Source organism: Neovison vison, chromosome 4, assembly GCF_020171115.1.
Source record: "Neovison vison isolate M4711 chromosome 4, ASM_NN_V1, whole genome shotgun sequence".
Lineage (NCBI taxonomy): Eukaryota > Metazoa > Chordata > Mammalia > Carnivora > Mustelidae > Neogale > Neogale vison.
In genome coordinates, this window is record NC_058094.1 from 70,465,345 (window position 1) to 70,490,788 (window position 25,444).

The 25,444-nt window shown below is 39.1% G+C and overlaps 1 protein-coding gene across 1 annotated transcript in view; it reads left to right on the forward strand.

The window, feature by feature from the left end:
* Positions 1-8,931: 8,931 nt before the first annotated feature.
* LOC122904560 (cytochrome P450 7B1) overlaps positions 8,932-25,444 on the forward strand; it is a 171,020-nt gene continuing 154,507 nt past the window's right edge. The window contains exon 1 of the mRNA XM_044245531.1: positions 8,932-9,048. Coding sequence (XP_044101466.1) covers positions 8,936-9,048 — 113 coding nt within the window. The 5' untranslated portion in view covers positions 8,932-8,935. The remainder of the gene's footprint in view (positions 9,049-25,444) is intronic.

Here is a 25,444-nt window from a genome sequence, read left to right on the forward strand (position 1 = left end):
GAGGGCTAAGTGTTTTTGCTGAGACTGTCAGTGAAAATCTAGATGAGGAATAGATTTTTAGATTTCTGACATAAAGTAGAAGCAAAGACAAATAGACATGGGGAAAGAGAAAGAATTTGGGGGTCCTAGAACACCCACAGGTGGTAGGAGGAAATTCTGAAAAGCCTGAATTAGTCCTTGCACTTTTCTAGACCAAGAATCTAGCCTGAGAGACAAGTGGAGAAAAAGACACGGTATGACTATAAGTTGGATTCTCTGAGGCATTTATAAATGCAGAAAGTATGCATGTTGATATTTGTCAGTCCACATACACCCTGATTGGCCTATCACTGTCATTAGAGTGTCTTTTTTTTTTTAATTTTAAATTTTTTATAAACATATAATGTATTTTTATCCCCAGGGGTACAGGTCTGTGAATCGCCAGGTTTACACACTTCACAGCACTCACCATAGCACATACCCTCACCAATGTCCATAACCCCACCCCCCTTCTTCCAACCCTCAGTTTGTTTTGTGAGATTAAGAGTCACTTATGGTTTGTCTCCCTCCCAATCCCATCTTGTTTCATTTATTCTTCTCCTACCCACTTAAGCCCCCATGTTGCATCACCACTTCCTCATCAGGGAGATCATATGATAGTTGACTTTCTCTGCTTGACTTATTTTGCTAAGCATGATACGCTCCAGTTCCACCCACGTTGTCGCAAATGGCAAGATTTCATTTCTTTTGATGGCTGCATAGTATTCCATTGTGTATATATACCACATCTTCTTTATCCATTCATCTGTTGATGGACATCTAGGTTCTTTCAGAGTGTCTTTAAGAATGGGAGAGAAAGGATATCATTCTTCTCTAATTTCCCTAACATTTACTTACATTTCCAAAAGAGAAAATGATTAATTTCACTTAATTTTTAAAAATTGCTGTTGTTGAAGATGATGGCTTTAATAATTAAATAATTTTTAATAATTTTAATAAATTTATATTATTATATTATATATTATATACTTTAATAATTTTGAAATATTATATGCTCATTGTTCAGAAGAAATTTTTTTGATAGCTTCTAGACATGGGAGACTCCAGTAGCTTCCTCAAATAAAAGACATGAGTTGAATTGCTTTACATTATAGAGGCAGGTCATATTTGATTTGAAGAGGAAAATTCTGGAGTGAAAGTAGAACCAGAAAGTGTGAACTTTTTCCGGGAGAAGAGAAAGATGTTTCCTATTGCAATGTGGTCTGAGAGGGTCGGGGACATAAAATATCGAGGATTTGTGTGAGTGTGTAATTTCGCATTGTTGTACGATGTGATTTCTTACAAATTTGCAGCAAAGACTTTATTGTCTGCTGGGTTTGGTTTCTCGTAGAAACAAGTGAAATTACAGAGCTCTGCCTTCTGGTTGCTAGTTGCTGTAGGGTCAAAACACATCCCACACATGCAGCCATAGGAAGCTCTTGGCTGATGCTGGGTTATGTATGTGTCTACTTGTTTTAGTTGTATTTCAACCCTGGTAAGCAAACAATTAGACTGCTTTTCAGAATTATTACAAATCAATTAATTTCTTCTTGTAGTAGTGCAAGGTTTGCTCATAAATCAGAATATTTAAAACTTCCAGTGTATATATGGTTACAATTATTAATTGCTTTTATAAATACAAAAATTAGGCAATATTGGTGGAAAAAATATAAGACTTCAGAGAAAAGGGAAAAAGGAATGGATCAACCACAAAAATGTTCATGATCAGAAAACTGCACGAGAAATTAAGAAAAGAAGTCTCAGAACACCTTGCAGGAATGAATTTGACCATTTTTCAGTTGAGCCTTGAACAATTAAGAGAAAAGTGGGAAGAAATCTAGAAACAGAGTTCAAACAATGAGGAATCAGAGAGGAATGGGGGATAAAATATGAATGTATTTTTTTCCCTAGGTTTTAAAGAATGGGGTGGGTATGCAAGGACCAATTATGAGTCCAAGTTGCAAGCAGCCTGATAAGAGGGATGGGACTCTGTGAAGGAAGGGTCACTGTGATAGAGTGAGTAAATGAAATATAACTTGTTAATGTGAAAGAAAAATTGTCTGAGTCTTATTTGAAGCAGAAACTTTTTGCCCAATGAAAAGGAAGAACTTAGTATTCCTAAAAAATGCTTTAGTGGTTTTTTGATAAAATTTCATGGGATTTGGACTTGGGGAAACTCACCCTTGTTGACTGTCACCCATAAGCCAAGAGCGGAGTCATTTTAAACTGTTCTTTTCCTTTTATAGCTAATCTAACGATGATTAGCTAACATTCTCTTTCCATAATGTTCCTAATCAGAGTAAATGGTAGAACGGACCTCCTAGAGGCTTTCCTTCTTGCAAAATTATACTAAAACTTTGATTCATAAATAGTGTGCAGTTTTTCTTTACAATGAGAATCATTTAATAAACACGATTGCTGTATCATTCCAGAAGCTGGGAGGCTAGTGTTATTCTAGTTCAGCTCATCAAAAAAGAAAACAACTCCAAAATGAATGAATCCAAGAGTCATCACCATTGTTGTGCTATCTGCTCCTGAAGTATTTCTTTCTTTCTTTTTTTTTTTTTAAGATTTTATTTTTAAGTAATCTCTTTACCCAATATGGGGCTCAAACGCACAACCCCAAGATCAAGAGTAGCAAGCTCCACCAACTAAGCCAGTCAGGTGCTCCTGCCCCTGAAAAATTTCTGTGGCATCCCAGTAGACACTGTGTTTAGTAGGCACTGTGTTGTGTTGCTCAGAGTCTTTGTCAGAATGGGAGGACCTGTGTTCCCAGCTTCCGAGGTTTACCAGCTGCTTTCAGAAACTGTCTTCGGCTATAGAAACTGTCTTCGGCTAAGGAGAATTCCTTTCCCTAAGGTGGCCCTCCTCACCATCCTGAGGGCAGTCCATAGCAATGGCTCATTGCTATTGTGCTCTAAAGATCTAAATCTTCACCTTGGGACAAATTCTGAAGCGCCATCTGAATTCTAGATACCCTTAGGTGCTGAGTCTTGTTGAAACTGCATCCCAGCCCCAACTCTCCCTCTGTCTATGTGTTTGCTTCCCTCTCCCACCCCTGGTGCTGATTCTGAGAGTCTGCCCTAATAATAAATTCCTGCACTGGTCTCTCTGAGTCTGTTTCCCAGGACCGCTCTTGTAAGAGGCAGAAACAGTAGAACCTGGTAGGAGAGAGGTGGGGTGGGTAGATTTTATTTCGGACCAAGACACTTTATTGCTTCTCCAAGACCCACCCTAACTTGATCAAAAAAAAAAAAAGGTTTTGACTCTATAAAACTTTCCTTTAGTGAACAGAGCTCTGCTGTAGCTGGGGAGTGAGGGCAGGGGGAAAGGTTCTTATACAAAGGAATGCTCAGAGAGATCCTTGTAATTTCTGTCCTCAGAAATCTGGTTTCAAGGCCTACACGGGAAATGAAATGTTGGAAAAGCCAGTAAGTGAGTCAGAGACAGAGAGAATAAATCTCAAATACTGGCATAAAAGTAGGGTCAGATCGTGAGAATGAACTAAGGTTTAACATGGGACTGTGAATTTGTAAGCCAGAGTATTCAAAACTCAAGTGTGTATAAGTAATGCCAAGACTATTAAACAAGAAATGACGAAACTATTTAATCTATTCCTTGCCTCTTGGAGATAATCAGAGCCATCTGTTCCACCATTTTTAAAGCTGCTTCAAAATAATTACATTCCTGTCTTACCTAAAATTGTACTTTATAAAAAAGAGATTTAAATGTAACAATACTCTCTATCGTTGGGTCAGTCTCTTCACTCAACAGCATTTTATTTAATAAGCATCTTTGCCTGCCATGTCCCTATGTGTAAACTGAGTGCTAGGTTAATACTATAAACTGGCTTTTTGGGAGAAGGGAAAACTAACGGGAAAGTACCATTGTTTAAATTGTAAAGAAAGGCAGAATAAGAGGAAACAGTAGTAACTTAAGATATTTGTAGTCAGGTTCAGGGCTGGTATCTAAGATGCCTCACTATTTACAATGTGACAACTGAACAATAACCTTCAGGCTTACAGCACTCTCAGGTCTCAGTGTATACCATGACTGCCATCTCAGCTACAATAGGGATAGTCACCTTAATGAAACAAGAAAGTGGCACATTTTATATTTTAATTAGGCAAAAGTAGCATATCGACCATCTAACCCCTCAACTGGGCGGAATTTTTCTGGTTAACTCATTTCTACTTAAACTCTATGTCAGTGGAGCAGAGGTGCTCCAATGTGAAAAAGGAGAAACTCCAGGCATTTCTATTTTCATATTTACTCCTCACAACTTAATCTTCATAACCTTATAGGGAAGGTAGTCCTATATCATTTTACAAATGGGAAAACTGAGAATAGCTTCCAAATTAGACAAGGGCTGCAGCAGACCAAGGTACAAAGCAGAGGCCCATTTGGTGCCAGGGGGTATCTTGGTTATGTGCAATTCAAGGTAAAAACAGGATCCATAAAAATGGATAAGAATAGGTAAGAATGGTAAGAATAAGATAGGTAAGAATGACTGAACAGAAGTGGTAAAGGGTTAGTGAAAGAAGGCTTTAAAAGAAGGCAAGATGATACAGCAACAAGAGGGGCAACTTCTCAGTGTAATCAAGAAGCAGACTAATCAGGGGTGCTCTGAAACTCTTTGCCTCTTGTCTTCCTGTTATGGAATAGGAAGTAACACCTAGATCCGACATTGGCTTTGAAGATTAGGTAAAACAATGTATGTTAAGACATGAAGCAGTACCTGGCACCTGGCAAGTCCTCTCAATCTCTTTTCTTTCTTCTTTCCTTATCTTTCCTTCCTCTGCTTCACAGCTGTGCCCAGAGGTGGTCTTAATTCTACAGAAGGGGATAAGAAATCAAAGTCAAGACAGAGCTCACAAGGAAGGGGGAAAAGAAAACCACGGTCATTATTTAATTACGGATATAACTTAAAACCCAACCTATATTTTATGTCAAAAGTTGATAGGACCTTTCAGGTTTAAGTAATTAAATCTGATTTTAGGAACTTCCTGATATTGGGGAAAAAATATGGAACTCCTTGATATTGGGGGAAAAATATGTGGAGTCCACTTTGACATTTTCACAGGGGTACTTTCAAATATTTCCCAACAGCTGAAGCCAGAATGTAATCTACTCTTTCTCTAGCACTTATTTGCCTCCTAGGAATTCACAAAATTAAAGCCATATGAGTGCACATGTTTGTAATCTCTCCATTGTCACTCCACAATTTCATGTGGCTTCTTTTTGTTCTCCTTTCTGATGGCAATCCTTTTTATTCTCTTAGTCCCAGCTCTTTGAAGGAAGGGTCATCTAATTCATTTTTATAGCTCCAGCAGGCCAACTACAGTGCCATGGATAACATTTGCACTTAACAAAATGTTGTTGACTAAGTAGGTGGAACAACTAATGTTGTTGGAGGTCTCAATCCAATGTAGTAGTATTATCAAAGTCAGAGTGGGAGAATTGGGACATACGTGTTAAAATGCAGAGGGCTATATGGGAATTCAAGTTCTGGAGACTTCTAAAGAGGCTCTTTAAAATGAAAAGACACAAAGGAAATTGGACCAGAATTTGAGATTAGATTAGAAAGAGAACAGAGAAAGAGGATGGCAGCTCTGACCAACTGGCAGATGAGGGTAATGGAGCAGGTAGGGGAAACTTTGGAGGATCACGCATCATCTGAATTTTCATGGCTTTTACATTAGAGAAACAACTGTTATCACCCTCTCCCTTTACTCTCTCTGATTTCACTTCTGTTTTTGCTTGTAATTCTCTCTCTGTGTGTTTCACGATCAATATTTTCTGGAAAAAGATGACTAGGCCAGATATTATCTGTATTGAACATACTTCCACATCTGCACACCTCAAAGTTTAAGGGCCACCCCATGACTCTTTTAGATCTGTTAACCCTGGTCTAATTAGTACGGCCAAGGTACACAAGACACTAACATTGGTAATCAATGTTGAAGGAACAGTTTGTGACTCATTTCTGAAGGAGACTGCTGAGCAGTCAGAATTTTACACTTGCTCTCCTGTATACCTTATGAATGCCTGTGTTGGAAGTAAGTTGGAATTGCCAGATTTAGTAATATAAATATAAATATAAATTTATAAAACATAAATTAATTTGAATATCCTATAAACAACAAATACTAAATGTAGTATTTAGGATATACTTAAATTTGCTAAAATGGCTTCTTGGGCTTCACACATAGAGGGAGGGAGAGAAAACTGTTCCTTCCTGTTAAGGGCACTTTTCCGAACAAATACCTTAAACTTAGCTTACTGGTGAGGCTTTGGTCACATGGTCACATCTAACTACTGAGAAAGAAGTCTTTGCAGTGGACAGTCACATGCTCAGTTAAAAATCAAAGACTATTACTGAGAAGCAAGGGCAAAGTAGATATAGACCAACTAGTCATCTCTGTCAGAAAAGTGATGGGAATAAAGGTATGTTTCAGAGGTAAAATAAACTGAACTAGATTGTGTATGATGATGCTGATGCTGGGTTATGAAAGCAAAATAATAAAGTCTTTCAATTTTATTGCAACCAGGTCAGTCTACAGAATGGAGCTCCCTTTTAAAATAAATGGAAAATATAAGAGAAACATACATTCAAAACTTGTTAAATGAACACCGTAAAATGTTCAAAGTAAAATACTATACAGATATTATAGGAGTATGACACAGAGGCTAACCAAATCTAGTAGATGACAGTGTGGCCATCCTACTTTCACTTTCCTAAGACAGTGTGATTAACTGCAGGTGCTTGCTATTATTGTTAGGAAATAAAATGTTTAGCATGGTACCTGGTACGTAGTAAATGTTCAATAGATTGATTAATGTTTAATATTTTTACCTGTATTTCCAAACAGAAGGGTCACCCAGGAAATCAAATGGAAAAATAAAATTTTGAGGATGCTGTGAAAAGTAGTGAGAGGGGCTTTCTGCAGAGGTTATAGAAATGTTCAGCATGGATATCATCCTGTAAGCTGGCTCTGCTGGCCAGGCAGTGACAGAAACCAATTTGTTTTCCCTTGGAGGAGACCTAGTAACTGTTGTTTCACTGTATTCTTTTGGATTTCCTGGAAATTTGAATTTAGGACAGGAGGAAGGAGAGGCAATAGAAAGACCCTAGAATAAAAGTCAAAGATGAAGATACTACACATAAACATTGGTATTATGGCTAGCCCAGCCATTTATAGCTTTAGGGCCAAGGACAGCAATGCAGTAGTAATTTATTAAATGGAGCATTAAGAGCCAGGCACATGCAAAGTACTTAGATTTATGTTATCTCAACTCCAGAGTGGGGATTTAGGGGAAGTGGGTTAGAGAGTGGGTGCAGACAAGGCTGTCTGAAAGATCGTTCTCACCTTCTACAGCCAGAAAGACAGACTTAGTTAGAAATAACTCAGATATGGCAGAAAAATGTGATGGGGTGAAAAGTTGAGAGTGTTAAAGTATGGAGGATGAAGAGCTTAATTACAAAAGAACAGTTGGGGTAATTTCTAGAAGGAAGTGAGATTTGAGTTGGACCTTGAGAGGTAGGTGGAATTTTAGGGGAGATTTAGGGGAGAGAGGAAAACTTTTCAGGCAGAGTGAATATCATAAGCACAGGTGTGAAAGGGCAGACTGTGAGGGACACCATGGCTCAAGAATTAGCGTATATGTACTACACCAGCTGTGGGAGTTACACAGCGGAGACAAACTGCAGAGGGCTTCTCATTGCAGATCGAAGATTTATGAGTTTGTCACAGAGGCATTAAGAGTAAAAACAGAGTAAGTCTGTATTGTAGGGATGTGCAATGGGGAGGATGGGCCGGAAAGGTCAAAGACCTGAGATCAGTCCACAGGCTGCTGTGATAGTACAGAGAACCGTGGAAATGAAAACTCATATAAAGTAGAAAACACAATAGTCTCAGACTAGTCTGGCAAGAATGGTTATTACTTATCAACAAGCAACGAGGGTAAATTACTTAATCAGAGTATCATTATATGTTCTCTAAAATATTGCTCCAAATTACATCACAAGTTTGCTGTGGAAAGTAAATAAACATATGTGAAGTCCCCGGTGAATGGGCCTTACTCCAGCAAAAATATCTTCAAAAGTTTCTCCCTTATCCTTTCTAAGAACAACCTGTGGGGCTTGTACGACTTCTATTTCGGCCCTTAGAGTTGTTGTGCAATAGACGGGTCTTTCTTCTCTCTTCCTGGGCTGTGTGCCTCACCGCCCTGGTCTCCACTCCTGGCCTCTCTCGGGCAAGCCTTCGCACACAGTAGGCTCTCAGAAAAAGCGTGTGAGCAAACGGGATGGGCAGGGCCAAAAGAGGCGGCCCGGACCAGGCTGGAAGCAGCGCACAGCCCCGGTTATCTGCCGCTCGCCGGGTTCTCTGGGTCGCGCCTAAGAGATCAGGGTGCCACTGAGCAGCGGGCACAGTCCCGAGGCTCTTCAAGGAGCGGGGGGGTCCCTCCTCCTGAGGGGCGCGGGCTAGGGGATGAGGAATCCAAGCGACTCACTTCCAAAAGCGAACAGAAATCTCCCTCCTCCCGGCCTCCAGAGGTTCGTCGTCAGGAAATCCTAACCCCTTCCCCCTCTCCTCTGGCCCTCCTTCCGGCCCCTGGGAATCCGGGCGCCGTTTTCCAGAGGCCTCCTGGCCGGAGGCAGTCGCCGAGCGGGGCGGTGCGCGTGGGTGGGGGCTGGGCCGGGGGAGGGGAGTGCAAGAACTTTGAGAGTCAGACTCGGGGGCCCGCGGTGACATTCCTGGAGGCGCCGCGAACAGGCCCGCCTCTGGCGCCCGGACCGGGAAAGAGCCGCCGAGAGACGCCGCGGGAAGCCGTAGTGTCGCCGCCCCGAGAGAGACCCCCTGGCAGTCCGCTGCGGCCGCGCGGGAAACAGACGGCGGAAGACGTGTCCGCGGGCATGGCCCTCTTCTTGCAGGAGCTGTTGCTGCCGCAGCCACTCAGCTTCCCGGGCCTGGCCCTCGCCGCGGCCCTGCTGCTCGCGGTCCTGTGCTTGCGCTCCCTGCGCACCAGGTAAGCGCCCCTGCGGCCTCACCGCGCAGCTCCGCGGCCCGGGCCACGCATGCGCCCTGGGCCCCGCGGACCGCGCGCGACCGGGACGGCGGAGGGAGTACCCCCTCTCCTCACTCCTTGTGATTTCGAGTGCGGATAGTCAGAACTTGCTGCGGGGCAGCGGCGTCTCGGGGGACTGTGTGTAATCACAAAGGCTGCTTCTGCGTCTTCCCCATACGTACGCATACATATTAAAGCGTTGGGACCGCATTCGATTTGCTGCTCCAGTATAGGTTGTATGTAATAAGCCGCAGGTTTGCATTATTCATTATGCATCTCTCACGGCTTCCAAACAGACACATTTTGGGGCCGAGTTAACAGTGAGTTGGTGCTTTATGGCCTAGAATTTGTAGGGCATTTCGAGGGGGGAATTTTCTTACATTTCCTTCAGATAAAAGTGAAATGTTTCAGGAGAATGGCAGTGTACGGTATGAACAATAACTCTGGGTGCTTCTCTGTGCCTCAGTTTACTTCACTGTACCTCATGTGGAAAAATGCGATAATAATACCTTCTGGGCATTTGGTGACTACTAAATGAATTTATAGTGTGTATTTTGTGCATTTACTGTATTATTTTTTATTAGGACAAAACCAATAACAACACAATGCAAGAAGTATGTCATTTCTTTATCTGATTTGGAAATGTGGAAGTAAAAACGAAGTGACTCGAAGTCACTGTATTTTCTGTTTGAGATTAGATCTGTTTGTTTAGGTATACATACACAAAGATATGTTTATATGTATATGTGTGTATGACACAGGTTGTTTCTCAAAGGTTTGGGGAAAATGGCACCATTTTGCTACATTCAAATATTTGGGGACGTTTCCATAATGTTCATGGATTATTACTCTAGAAGGGAGTATTGCTCTTTTTCTTCATGCATTCAGTGATTTTACTGGTATGTGCAATGCCCTCCCTCGGGTTGCCTTTTCCCATGGCTGTGCTCTTGCTTAGAGCCCAATGTGGGAATTTAGGACACTCTAATTCCAGTGTTACTCTATTCTATGTAGGTTCCATCTTCCACAGTGTATATCCTCAGCCAATGCCACTTTTAAAATAAAACCAATAAATTCAAGATAAAATTTGAGTGGTGCTAGGAAACTCATTTCCTTTCCAGCAAGTCATTAATCATATACATATATTTTTAAAAATGACCTTTTTTTTCCTAATAATTGACTTAAATATAGATACTTTCTAAATTGTTATAAAGACAACATGTAAAAACAGTCTGGTTAGTAAGGCCAACTTGAAAACAAACAAGTCTCTTATTATTCTTTCCCTACCTCCCATTCCCTGCAAAAATGACAGAAGTTAGTCCCAGAATAATATAAAATAAATATAAAATGTCTAAATAAATGAAATACAGAGTGGAACTAGGGGAGAATCCATTTTCTTATTTCTTCTGGTTTCTAAAGACCACTGGAATTCAATTCTTTTTTCATACTCTAATGCTCCTGCCTCTGACTTATAAGAACCCTTGTGATTATGTTGAACGCACCCAGATAATCTAGGATAATCTTCCCATCTCCAGGCCCTTAATTTAGTCACATCTGCAAAGCCCTTTTTGTAATGTAGGGTAACATAGTCATAGGTTTGAGGGATTAAGACATGGACATGGTTGGGAAACATCATTCTTCCTACCACAGTGCTCCCTCTAACCTCCAAAGATTTATGTTCATCTTAAATGCAAAATATACCACCCCATCCCAACAGTCACAAAAACCTCAGCCTATCACAATATCTGCACGAGGTCCAAGATCTCATATAAATCTCATTCAGCTCCCAAGTCCCAAATCTCACCATTTAAATCATGTAGATTAGTGTGGGGATCTCGATATGATCCATTTGGGGACAAAAATTCCCCAAAGAACATCGTGGGTCCTTCATGTACGTGACAGGGATTGACTCCATCAGTAAGAGGCTTCTCCACAGATTTTTCTTGGATCATTCCATTTATATTCCTGGCTTCTTTTGATATCGCTGAGGGGAAACAGTCACATGCCTCATCTTTTCCATGATTGACCAGTACTCTACATGTGAATGAGTGTGTATGATTAAATTGTCAAGAGTTCAAAATAGCCAATGTGAAACCAATGAATCACTGAAGTAGGAATTATGTAGAAATTACTGTGCACACACCAAAAAGTTTGCAAACTGGAAGTGCTCAAACTGGAACATGAAATGAGACTCAGGGGTATATTTTTATAAAGCAACTTGTATAATGAGAGAGTAGTGACTTTATTTTTCACAGCAATGGGTTTTAGTATTACAGTTTTCAGTGGTTACCTCATATAAACCTTGGGAAACAGTTTAAGTTTTGCTTATCATTTCTAGAGGCACAGGCAAGAAATAATCCAGATCAAGTTATTCTCACAAAATAAGCTAAATTAAGCTTTGCCTGAGTAACTAAACTGGTTCTGTCTGCCGAGGGACGCTTCAAGACTCGTCTCTATCTAGCTTTGATTTTAACTGAATACGCCAACCTTTTGATTTTTCCCAGGCACTAGCAAAATGTGTCCAGCCACATCCTTGGCTTTCTCTCCAGAGCGCTCCTCCTTGATAGTGTCCCAGTTTGCAGTCTGGATAGGCTGAGAATTTCCCAAAGCATCAGTTCCTGGTCCTTCTGTGCCAGGAATTCTTCCCTTCTTCTACATCTTCCCTCTCACATTTTACTGTAAGCAACAGGACAAACAAGGCTACCCTTTCAGCACATTGCTTCAAAATCTCTTCAACTAAATATCCAAGTTCATCCTGTACAAATTCTGCGTTCCATGTGACTGCAGGACACAATGTAGCTGAGCTTTCTGCAACTCTAAGAATCCCTTTTGTCCAGTTTACAATGGCATATTCCTCCTTTCATCTGAGCCCTCACCAACAGTGCCTTTGATGTTAATATTTTTATTTATGGACTATTTAGGATGCTGTAAATATTCTTTAAAATGATATATATGTGTGTGTGTGTGTGTGTGTATCCCCCACGATCCTCACTTTCTTCTGGGTCCTCATCAGGGAGCTGTTAACATCTGTATTTCTACTCCTCATCTATTCAAGGCAAATCTGGATTCTTTTTCTATCGTCTTCCTCAAAATTCTTCCAGCCTCTGCCCATTGCCCAATCAAATTCATGTCTACATTTTTAGCTATTTGTCACAGCAGTGTGCCACTTCCAGGTACAAAAATCACACTAGTTTCCTATTGCTGCTATACCAAATTTTCCCAAATTCAGTGATGTTAAGCAACATGGACCTATTCTCTTACAGTTCTGGAGGTCAGAGTCTTCCTGGACTAAGATTAAAGTTTTGGCTGAGCTGAGACCCTTCCGAAGGTGCTGGTGGAGAATAGTAGGTTCTGAGAACAAATGAACTTGCACTGTGTAAGTCTTCAACTTGAGAAACACCTCAAAGATTGAGCCCAGAAGAGGTTGCCTCACCAAAAGACATTTTCCAGACTACCTCAGAGAGAATCCCCTTCCTCAGCAGTAGATTCAAGGGTCCATGAATTCTGTGACCCCTGGCCATGCCTAACTTGTCTGAGTCATTTTCCTTAACTTGAAAATGGAAACAACAGCTGTCACACTAGGTAGATGTGAGAAACGAAGTGCCCGAGACATGTGAACGCATTTTGTAAAGTATGCTATCACTTCAAAGACAATTGTCTGTACCATTATGTTTCTTTGTCACTTCCCAGAAACCCTTTTTTCCTAGTTGCTGTTTAGGAGAAAAAAATGGGGCAATTTTCCTTCCTTCTCTCCTTCCTCTCCCCCAACACACATATCCCCAAGCCCCCAAAAGGCTGTAATTGCTAAGAAATACGATTTAAATGCTGTTAAGATGAGTCAAAGTAAAAATTCAGTGATTTTTTTTTCAAGCTGTAAGATGTCAAGGTTATGTAGATAATGAGTTATTTTGAAATGTTGATTTGTTGACATGACTGTATCACATAAGTCAATTATTTCCTCTTTCTAATTGATTAGTTACTCCCAAACTAGACATATGGTGCACTAGATCCCTCACACTATTACCATTGCCTAGACAATGAGAAGAGCTAGGTTACAATCATTAGTGGATTTTTTCTTTCTTCCTCTTTGCTCATGACAAAATATAGGAAAAGGATGTGGGCAGCTGAAAGCAAGTAATTTTCTGCTCAAGATTGTGCTGAATTTCACAGGTGGATTTTTATGTTTTTACATAGGAGGTGCTAGAGAGAGCTCCAGGCACATTTGTGGCAACAAGTAATCACTTATGCATGGTGCTACACTTTCCCTTATTAAACTGCAGTGTTTGGATTGGTCTTGTTACCATTTGAGACCAATTTCAATTTCAGGTGTGCTTTGCAGTTTTATTTTGTAACTTAAAAAAAAAAAAAGAAAAGAAAAGGTCCTGAGGGTAGAGAATCTTCCTATTGTATAATTATAGGAATGTGTGAGCTCTGAAAACCTTTCACTGTTTATTTGTGTACCTTCAAAGTGACCATTTAATACATTGTTGATTAGGTCAACATTAAGGATTGCTAAATGCTGTAATCATATTTGCTGATAAATCCCAGCTATCCTTTAGGAGATATTATGTGTTTATATAAGAGAAATCAATTCTGAAGTTATAGTAGATGGACGTAAATCAAATACCTCTGTAAGAATAAAATCTTGGAGTGCTTGCCTTAGAAATGCCTTAGATACTAGTTATGTATCTAAAGTCATCCATGACTTAGTGTTCCCTAATGAGGGGACCGTCTTGTAGAGGGCAGTGTAGTGTAAGGCAAAGAACATGACTATGAAGTCAAATGGACCTGGACCCAACATCCAGCTCTATCCAACACTATCATGCTGATTTTTGAGAGGAAGGTAAAGGAAGACAGAAAAGAACAATGTGGAGGCCCTACTTTATGCCATGCTTTGTGCTGAGATGTTTTGCATATGTTATCTCATTTAATCTAGACTGTGGTTCATGAGATAATTGTTACTAAACTATTTTTCAGAAGAGACGAGCACAGTAAGAGATTAGCTCTTTGCTATGGTTGCAGATTTCCCCAGAAGTAGAGCTGGATTTTTGATTCCAGTTCCCTTATAGCTATGATAGACAGAATAAAGCCCCCTCAGCTCAAAGTTGTTCTCCCCTTCATTCCTAGAACCTTTGAATATGTTAGGTTACTTGGCAAAGGGAAGATTAAGGTTGCAGATGAAATGAAGGTTATAAATCAGCTAACCTTAAAAGGTGGGACTATCCCGAATACTTGAGTGGGCCCAGTGTAATCACAAATTAACACTGGAAGAAGAAGGTAGGAGAAGAAGTCTCCCAACCATGGGTGGCTTTGGAGATGGATTAAGGAGTCTAAGAGACAAAGAATGTGCAGGCAGCCTCTTGAAGCTGGAAAGACAAGGTTTCCTCTCTAGAACCTCCAAGAAAGAACCTAGCCCTACTAACATCTTGATTTAGTCTGAGACCCACTTTAGACTTCTGGGCTACAGAGCATAAGATAATACATTTATATTGTGTAAGCCACAATTTCGTGGTAATTTGTTACAGTAGCCACAGAAAACTAAGGCAGTAACCAAGCCATGCCATGGCTTTGGCCTTAAACTACATTGCCTTTTTTTTTTTTAAGATTTTATTTTATTTGACAGAGAGAGACACAGTAAGAGAGAGATAAAGAGAGAAAGAGAGAGAGGAGAGAGAGAGAGAGAAAGAGAAAATGCAAGCAGGGGCAGTCGGGGAGGGAGAAGCAGGTTTCCTGTCGCAGGGAGCCTGATGAGGGGCTCCATACAGGGCTCAATGCGGGGCTCGATGTGGGGCCAGAGCTCGATGCATGCATGGTTCCATCCCAGGACTCTGGGATCATGACCCGAGCCGAAGGCAGACGCTTAACGACTGAGCCACCCAGGCGCCCCAATTACATTGCCTTTTGTAAGAAAGTTGAAAGAGTAGGAGAGACTGGACCTTGGGTAACTGCTGGTTGCCTCTGAGGAGTAGGACAGAAAATAAGCATTTCTAAACACTCAGTGCCTTGATCACTATACTAATGCGTAATAATTTGAGAATCTGGAGTCCTAAACTTCACAGATCATCATGGACTAATGAATCATTAGTCTCTGTTCCTTATCCATCAATATACAAATAAGTTTTGAAAGCTTTTTATGTATCATGCATCTCTGAATATTTAAAATCATTTTGAAAATAAGTCATAGATTGTTGGAATTGAGATCTAGATTTGAATTGGTTCAATTTCTTTCTTTTTTTTAATTTTATTTATTTATTTGGCAGACAGAGATCACAAGTAGACAGAGAGGTAGGCAGAGAGAGGAAGAAGCAGGCTCCCAGCAGAGCATAGAGCCTGATGCAGGGCTCGATCCCAGGACCCTGAGATCATGACCTGAGCCGAAGGCAGAGGCCTTTAACCCACTGAGTCACCCAGGCGCCCCCAGATTTCTTATTTCCCAGACTTGGTGCATCCCTATATCCTGCTGCCCACAGCCTGGAGGATAAAACAGAAGAGGACCCTGAAGATTTGAGGAGACCTAGAAGGGACGAGATGTTGCACTTCACTGACTTCCCAAAAGGAGTAGAGCAGAGAGAACCATCCGCTGTAGAGGAAAGATTAACAGCCTCTTGTAGGAGAATATTTTTGTATTTTATCCAGAGTAAAATCCCACTGAAACTACTTCAGGTTACTCTTCTGTGAAAGGCAAAGGACAAAATTATAGAAAGCTACTTTGCTGAATAAGAGAAGGTGACATCTATTATATCGTGCGTTTTTATAGCCAGAGTGCTCATTTTTATGGCTTTGGCATTTTTTTCAACACAGAAGTATTTGGGATGGGATTTTTTTTTCCTCTCTAGGAAAGTGGAAAGGATTAATTAAGTCTATAATTGCTTAATGCAGAAATTAATAGAAATTTTAATAAAAGTGCAACCATAACAGGATTTAAATCCTTTGTCATCTCTCCTCATAACTTTATCCTAAAGAGTTTATGATAATGAAGAAGAAACTTCAGATGCCTTATTTTACTGACTAGTTTCTTAGTGAACATTTGTCATAAGAAATGAAGGATGAATGCATGAATGGACAGTTCGGTGTGGTAATTCTCTACTTCTAATATGGATATTTTAGAGTTGTAGATATTGATATCAAGGTATACAAGCTGCGTACAAAAATGATACATCAAATGTCATACATAACATGTTTTCTGCAGCTTAATTAGAAAGTGAAGGTGTCGGGACGCCTGGGTGGCGCAGTTGGTTGGACGACTGCCTTCAGCTCAGGGCGTGATCCTGGAGTCCCGGGATCGAGTCCCACATCAGGCTCCCAGCTCCATGCGGAGTCTGCTTCGCTCTCTGACCTTCTCCTCGCTCGTGCTCTCTCTCACTGTCTCTCTCTCTCAAATAAATAAAAAAAAAAAAAAAAAAAAAGAAAGTGAAGGTGTCATAATCAAGTGCTTACCTATCAGGAATATTTATAAATGGAGATCTTATCAGTGCAATGTTATTCTTTAGTGTAAACCTAACTGAAAACATAGCGATTGGAGTGCACTCAATTCCTAAGATTCCTGCTTTTTCAAATTCAGAGTTTAAACAGATACTGTTAACTTTCCATTTTAGGTACTGGGTTTTGTAACTGTGCTTATGATTCCCTTCCCTGGCATAGATGGGCAATGTATTTTATTTAATAGATGAGTGCTTCTTTGAGAAAGGGCTGAGCCTGGTTTGGTCAATCACATAAAAATCACACACATTTTGGTTTTCAATACACTTAAATAATGGTAGGATGATTACTCAGAAACTATTAGAGACACCATGTTTTCTGCTTGAAAATCAAAATCGTGCTGGTGAAAACATTGCTTTGTATTAGCTATATACTTTGGAACTATGAACATCCAAATCACTTTATCTCGGGAAGACAAGTGGCTTCCTGCTCAGTCACGTCTAGTGGGGATTTAGTGTCATGATACTGTATTTTGGCGGTGGTGTCTTTTTGGGGCAGGATGTGAGGGGATTAATGTCTTTGGGTGATGGACAATTAACCACTTTATGGGTAGCTACTCCAGTATTGTTGATTCTTGCATATTTTTGTGTATTGAGTATTATAATACTAGAAAATTATTTCTGGCTTGTTATAATAACAGCCAACACTTTTGAGTACTTCCTATGTGCCTACTGGACATAGAGACAAGTATTTTATACTCATTATTATGTTTCATTTATTGACTCTTCCCTCACAATAACTTTTCTCATTTTATAGAGGGAAGAAGTAAGTCTCATTTAAATAATGTTCCCAAAGTCATATAACCAGAATGAAGTGCGGGTGTACTCAGATTCAGACCCACTGTGTTTGACTTCCAAGTCCAAAAATTTAACACTTTAAATTTATCTTTTTCTCTTATTCTTTTTAAATCTTTGCAATAATAATCTGACATATACATTTACCCTTTACTGAAAACTAAAATATTACAATGTGATACAACTTCTAAACATTACTAGTAGAAATTTAATTAAGACAGGAATATATATGTTAGGACTTTAAAATAAGAATGTGTTAAAAATCTAAGAAAAGCAGATAATAATAGTCTGTTGTATCTCTCTTGCCCTGGATTGTGTGAAAGTTACATTTGATGGACAATATGAGAAAATATATCTTTTTCCTTATCTTATATACTGGCTTTTGCACCCTTTCATTTAATAACTCAGGAGAGGATTTGAGATTCACTGCAAGTCTATGTTAAGATACAACGGAGAATAGGACAAATGACATAGGACCCTGCCCTTTTTTTCTTCCTCTGGACATATACAAATCTGCACATACTAAATGTATATAATTTGATGAGTTTGTAGATAAATATACGTCCATGAAACTGTCATAAACATATCCATCACATGCAAGTTTCCTCCCATGTTTATATATGATGATGATGATGATAAGAGCACTTGACAAAATATCTATCGTCTTAGCAAATTTTAAGTATACGATATAGTATTATTAACTATAGACTCTATGATATACAGATCTCTAGGACTTATTTATCCTGTATAACTAAAACTTCATGCCCATTGACTAATAATTCTGTTTCCTCCTCTCCACTGGCCCCTGTTAATGTTCATTCATTCAACTCTCTTCTTCTATGAGTTAGACTATTTTAGATTCCTTATGTAAGTGATATCATGTAGTATTTGTCCTACATCTGGCTTATTTTACTTAGCATAATGCCTTTCAGGTTCATCCAACTTATCACGAATGGTGGGATTTCCTACCTTTTTAAGGGTTAATAATATTTCATTGTATGTATAGACCACATTTTCTTTATCCATTTATCTGTAGATGGATACCTAGATTGCTCCCATATCTTGGCTATAGTAAATAATGCTTTAATGAAAAATGGGAGTGCAGATCACAGGATCCTGATTTTAATTCTTTTTTAATATATACCCAGAAGTGTGATTACTGAATTATTCAGTAGTTCCATTTTTAATTTTGAAGAAATTCCATACTGCTTTCCAGAATAGCTGCACCAGCACGCCTAACAATGGTGTACAAGGGTTCTATTTTATCCCGTATTTGCCAACTCTTGTTATCCTTTTATTTTTTAAAGATTTATTTACTTATTTGAGAGAGAGAGAGAGAGATAGACAAAGAGGGTATTATACACAAGTTGGCGGGAGGAACAAAGGGAAGAGGAGAGAGGAAATCTCAAGCAGACGCTCTGCTGAGTACAGAGCCCAGTGCAGGGCTCGATCCCATGGCCCTGAGATCATGACCTGAGCCTAAATTAAGAGTCAAATGCTTAATCAACTGTACCAGCCAGGTGCCCCTTGGTTCTTTGATAATAGCCATCCTGGCGAGCTATCATTGTGGTTTTGATTTGCATTTCCATGATGATTAGTGTTGTTGAACATATTTTCATATACCTGTTGGCCAGGTATGTCTTCTTTAGAAAAAAGTGTTTAGTTTCTTTGTCCATTTTTAATCTGTTTGTTTTGCATTTGAGTTATAGGCGTTCCCTATAGGATTTGGAGATGAATGCTTCATCAGATATATGGTTTGTAAATATTTTCTCCCATTCTGTAGGTTGCTTTTTCATCTTATTGATTGTTTCGTTTGCTGTGCAGAAGCTTTTTAGTTAGGTGTAGTTCCACTTGTTTATTGTTGCTTTTGTTTCCTGTGCTTTGGGTGTCATGTCCAAGAAATCATGGTCAAGAAACTTTTCCTTTGTTTTCTAGAAGAGCGTGCCTCTTGACCACAAAGAATAGTAAGCAGGTTGAGAGTCAACCCTTAATCTTTCTGAAAACGTGTAAATCTGATTCCGGATCACTGTTTTCAAAGGGAACACAGTGTTGAAGCAACCTGGAATCAAAGGGGAAGGCTATTTCACCCTCCGGGAGTCAACTGAAGACAGTTGGGTCTGTTTCCCATTTTAACCCTCCTCAGAAGTGGGTTCCCCAAGCTGTTGAACGTGTCATTGCTGCAGTTATTATTGCACTTATAGAAGCAGCATTAAATATTGTGTGAGGAAGTGTTACAGACAGTTCAAATATTACTCGATGTTGCAAAGTGTAGTGGTTCTTGATATGTCTCTTGAATGCTTTCGGGCCTATCGTGAATGTTCAATCTTGCTTTGGATTTTGAACGGCCATTTTCTCCTGGACAAAGAATCTCAGTACTATATGTAAAATGTGTAACTTTGCCCTTATATTTCTTTGCAGGCATACATGCAAATTCTTTCACTATACATTCAGTGTGTGTGTGTGTGTGAATATATAAATGTATAAATATATGTGTGTATATATGTGTATATATTTCAAACTAGTTCTACCCTTTTTGCTTGTCAGTGTGTTGTGCCATATGGTATCGAGCATCATGCCAAAAGATAAAAATATTTCTAGAACATATGAAATCACCAGTCAACTGAAGAAGGGTAAAGACTTTTGACCACAGCATTTGTGACTCTGATGCATTTGTGGGCAATAGTACGTAGCTTCATACCCCAATTCTAAAAACAGGACATATTTTGAAGTTAAAATGGCACTTACTTTTTAAGGGAAGGAATCCAAAGGCAAAGGCTTTGAAAATTTTATTTTTCTAAAGGAATTGATTCAAATCAGTGTTTTCTTTCTAAACTGAAATTCTCCATATTTATTTATAGAACTTTCCCCCTCTTATTTTAATCTCTAGAGTTACCATACAGAGAGGCCTTGGAGATGGAACCCACCCACTGCAGGTGGATTGAGTCTTCTGGCTGTGGATAACATGGCCACTATGCAGTTTTTCTAACTTATTCCATAGACAGGATGTTTTAACCAAAAAAAGAAAGGTACAGGAAATCAAATCCCATAGCATTCTTAGGGCCCATGGAGTAAAGCCATAATAACAATGTGATTTCAGAGCTATTTACTCTCCAACAATAAGCAATAAGCATAAGCAATCTGGGCTATAATATGCGATACTGTGCTACTCAGATTTACTCATTTTAGGTCTCAAGTAGACCTAGATTTCTTTGTACCACATTGAATATTGTTTTCAACTGCTCAACTGATAAAAACGAGGGAAAAACAGTTCAGTAGTTTATTTCCTAGCTAAGGATTGAGTGTATTTTTTTTTTTTTTAACCAGAGAGGTACAGTATTATGTAAAAAAGAGGAAGTGCCATTGCCATGACATTTGTGGGTAACAGTTCTGTAAATAGTACTTACGTTCTTTGACAAAGATCCAGTCCTAACTTTTCATCTCTTCACTAATTGATTCTTCTTCTTTTGTATTTATTCACCTTCCCTAATCGTCTTTTTTTCTTTTTCTTTTTCTTTTTTTTACAAAATGGCCCTACATGGAGGGCTTGGATTTTATGGGATGGAACTGACAAGAATAGTCTTGTTAGAAGTCATCTTAGCAAGGTTCCTTCTCATTTTATGATTTATGTTTGAACCCAGCTATATTGCGATATACTTCTTAGGCAGTGGCTGCTTTACCACTTTGTTCTTGTACTTTTCCCTTTGTTCGCTGGGCATCTACTATAGAAATTTTCTTTAGTTCCAAATATAAGTTAATGAAGTCGCGGAGGTAGGTTAAAATGTTCTTAATTACATTACATTGGAAGATATATGCAAATTGTGCTCCACTTTATAAGCAACTGTAATATTTTTAAAGGGCTAGTCTTTCCTTTTTTAGGAGCTAAAGTGACTGATTCATGTCAGTTTCCTCAATCTGCTTTAGTGGGACTAAGATAACTCAGTCCCTCTTTGAAACTCTGTATTTGTACTCTTTTAAAACAGTCATGTTTGAGAAGAAATGCTGGCCAAATAGAACCAAAAACTGAAATAGTGTCTATTTTTGGACTTTAAAAATTGTTCATGTCTTAGAAAAAGGAACACATAACCAAAGATTCTCAAGCACTATTTATATGATAGGGTAAGAGGGCCTTTAGGTATTTTAGGATAACTCAGATTTGTAGGACGTTTCATGATCTGTGTAGCAAATTTAGAATAATGATAAGTTAATCATTTAAAATTGATCATTATTTGTCAACTGCTTTGAACAATGACAGTTTTATTAACATAATTATGATATATACAGATTTATTTTCAAATCCCCCTCCTTATTTATGATTTGTTATCAATAGAAGGAAAAACAGGGAAGAGATATACAGGGACATTGTTTCTGTCTGTCACAGGTTGACTTTAGAAAAATGACTAGAATTTCAGGTACCTCTAGAGTTTACTTTTCACAAGTCTCTGAAGCCTTGGTAAGATCAAGTAAAGAAGAATCCACAGTAGTAAGGGCTTTTCTTCTTCAGTAGTTTCTCCAGGCTGTCACTGAAATGCTGCAATTACAAACAGATTCAGAAAATAACTTTGAAAATTCATTTTTACTAGAAGAGAACAACTAAGACCATGATATTTGTGAAATCAGAAAAAATGAAATTCCCACAGGAGAGGAAATGGCATGATAATATTTCTCACTCTCTCTGAGCCTCAGTTTTCTCATGTAAATAAGGAAGTCAGACTACCTAATCACTTTGGAAATAATTTGCTTCTGTAGGGAATAGGGACATTGCCATTCTCAAATTAACCCCTCAAACTACACACATTTCAGCTATACAGAAGGTACGTGTCTTCAAGTACAGTATGTTTTCTTCTAACTTTATGGCAATACCCTTTTTTCTGCCCTTTTAGACCCAACATAAAAGCTGCACCTTTCTGAAGTTTTTCTAGCTCTTTCCCAGGCAAAGTTTACCATCTCCTCCTCCCACCTCACACCTCAGAATTCACATCACGATGTATTGTAATTATTAGTCAATATGCATTGCTCCCTGGTAGAGTGTCAGCACCTAGGATGAGAATCAGAGCCTGCTTTTTATTCATCTCTATGTCCTTAGTACTTAGAAATAAATGCCTGGCGTATTGTAGGCAGTCAATAAGTAATACATTAATAATTTAAAAAGAAATGTCTTTAAATAGAACGAATGCTCATCATCATATGGACAATAAAGCCTGTGGGCAATTTTCTTTTTAGGCAAAAAATGCTGTGAAACCTGACATCCACAGTTGGACTACACAGAATATGACTCATAGTTCCATGTGAGTTAGAGCTAAGCCAGTTATTGGGAATGACTCATAAACTACAAGAGAAATTTAATGATTATAAGACCCTGAATCCTGTAGTGAGTTCAGGGCCATGAGAAACATCTCATTCCTGAAGACTGAGAGTAACACTCTTTTTGAGAATTAGAGAAAAGTGTTGTTCGAATGGGATTGGGTGAGGCCATTTGGAAATCTAAGCATGTCCTGAGAACTCAGATCAGAGACAAGAAGGCCATTTCAAAAAACAAATCAGATGAAATTCTTGGTACAAAAGTGAAATAGAAGAGGGTGAGGTATTCGATCACCCATGTTTATTCAGAATATTTCAGGTGGCAATATAGCAGTACTGTTTACGAGTAAGAGGTTTACGACCAGAGAGATGAGGAGTTTGAATGCTGGCTCTGCTATTGATTTGAGGTGAGACTTTCCACAAGTTAGTTGAGGGTTAGAAATAGTTTTGGAGGCAGATGGATGAATGTGAAAAGGTTTCCTTTCTCAGACCCTTGAAGGAAAGGCGGTATGCACTATGCAGTGAATAATTATTGAACTCCTACAATATGGAAGACACTGAGGTGAGTAGAAAGCAGAATAAAATACCATTTCTGGTTCCAAGGAGTTTGTAACTAAATCAGGAAGATATGTACAAATAGGTCCCAATGCCAATCTTCAGTGTTCACATTCCCCCCCTCTATTATTGCTTAACATCTGTATTGGTCCATGTTTACCTACTTGGTTTCTTTCACATGATTCTGGAAGGCTGTGACTTGCACTGGGAGGAGAAGTTGAGGCTACTGGTGTCAACTGCTACTACTGATACGAATTTCCCAACAATCATAAAAGCAAAAGAAATGGATTTTCCACCTCAATCTCTACCTCTTAAATCCATTAGTTTTCCCTTTTGTATGTTCTTTGTATGTTCTTTTCAATGAGGTAGAGGAAAACCCTGAGAGTGGGGTGTCCAAGTGCAGAAATCAAGTCAAGGAAAAGAGACTGATGATCTGTACTGAATGTTGCTGACAAGTCAGGTGAGATGAGGACCAAAAACAAATATTTATTGGTTATGCATAGAGATAAAAGTCAGTTTCTGTCCTCCAGGAACCCAAAATCTATAGAGATACATTAATAATCAAGCAATTCCATCGTGCAGTATAATAGATAATTAGGATGGAGATAAAGCACAGAAAAATAAGTGTTGATGGGGGGTTAAATTAAAGAAATTCTTAGCAGTAGGAACTACTAAGACTTGGTGTTGGAGTACATATGGTTGGAAGGAAGGGGAAAGGAAAGGTGCAAGGATGACTCTTTGGCTTCTGGTCTAAGTGACTGGAACTGGGTCATTCGATAAGACAGAGACTGTTTAGGAGGATTAGGTTTGGGGCTAAGAAGATGAGTCCACTTTTTGGATGTATTGAATATGCAGTGTCTGTGGGATGCCCTGCCGTAGTATTATCTTTTAAAATTATCTTCACAATTGTATGCATAGACATTATTTTTCCTTCAATTCTACCTTCATGGTTTTTATTTGGAAAAGGCAAGAGTGATGGGTAGGTTACTAGAAATAAATTGAGGTAACTGCCAACTCAGGACAATTCTCACAGATGTCACATTTTCACCAACTTCTTATGTTATATATAAATGTTATCTGCCATCCTTTCACAAGTTATGTCTTCTGGGCCAAAGTAATTGGTTTAAGGACAGTCATATAACCGAGTCTTCCACTTGAATTTTTCAAACTGCAATTGACAGGAAAGATCCCATTCATCCCTGGTTCTAGAGTTATAAGGATGTGAGCCTGGAAATGGCTAGCAGCCATTTGTCCTATCTTGGGACAAGGAAGCAACCATTTGTCCTATCTTGGGACAAGAAAATTTACCTAATAAACAACAACAAAAACATCAGAGAGGATATCTGACCATCATACTTCTTCATTCATTCAACAAATATTTCTTGAGTGTCATATATGTGCCAGGCATTATTTTAGAAACACCAGTGAACAAAACAGAAACACACACACACACACACATGCAAACTGCACTTGTGGAACCCAGAGACAGACACTAAATACAAACACAATAAATAAGTAAATTATATACCATGTGAATAAGTGCTATAGAAAAAGTAGAGCAGAATAAGAGGGATCTGGAAGTGGGACTGGCTATAATAGGGTCATAAATTTAGCCATCATTGAGGAGGTAATATTTGAGCAAAGAATTGAAAGAATCAAGGAGGAGGAGACTGAATGTCAGTGGAAAGAGTATTCCAGTGTAAGAATGGAAAGGTGAGGGGTGCCTGGTGTCTCTGGGGTGTGGTGAGCTGGTCAGCATTGTGGGAAATAAGTAACAATGCATAATGTTGTTGAAAATCAGGTCACAGGAGTACCAAGTAGTCAGATTGTGAAGGGCTTTCAAGACCATTGTAAGGCTTTGGCTTTATTTCCTAGGGAAATGAGGAGCCATTGGAGTATTGGTAAGAGTGGCATCAGGTAGTCTGATTCATGATTTAAAATGATCACTCTGCCTGCATCAAAGAGAGCCCGGTGGAAGCCAGATACCAACGGGAGGTTAAGAAATGATCGTGACATGGGTCTGACAGGGTTTTGGCAGTGGAAGTGGTGAAGATAGTCAGAAGCTGATTATATTTTGAAGGTAGAGTTGTCAGTATTTCCTGGAAGAGAGATTTGTTGACAACTGAAGGAAGGAATTGCCATGAGTTCATGTAGAGAATTGCAGATTGGGTACATTTGGGAGGGAAGATCAATGGCTCAGCTTTGGACAGTTAAACGAATGTGCCCTGTGGGCA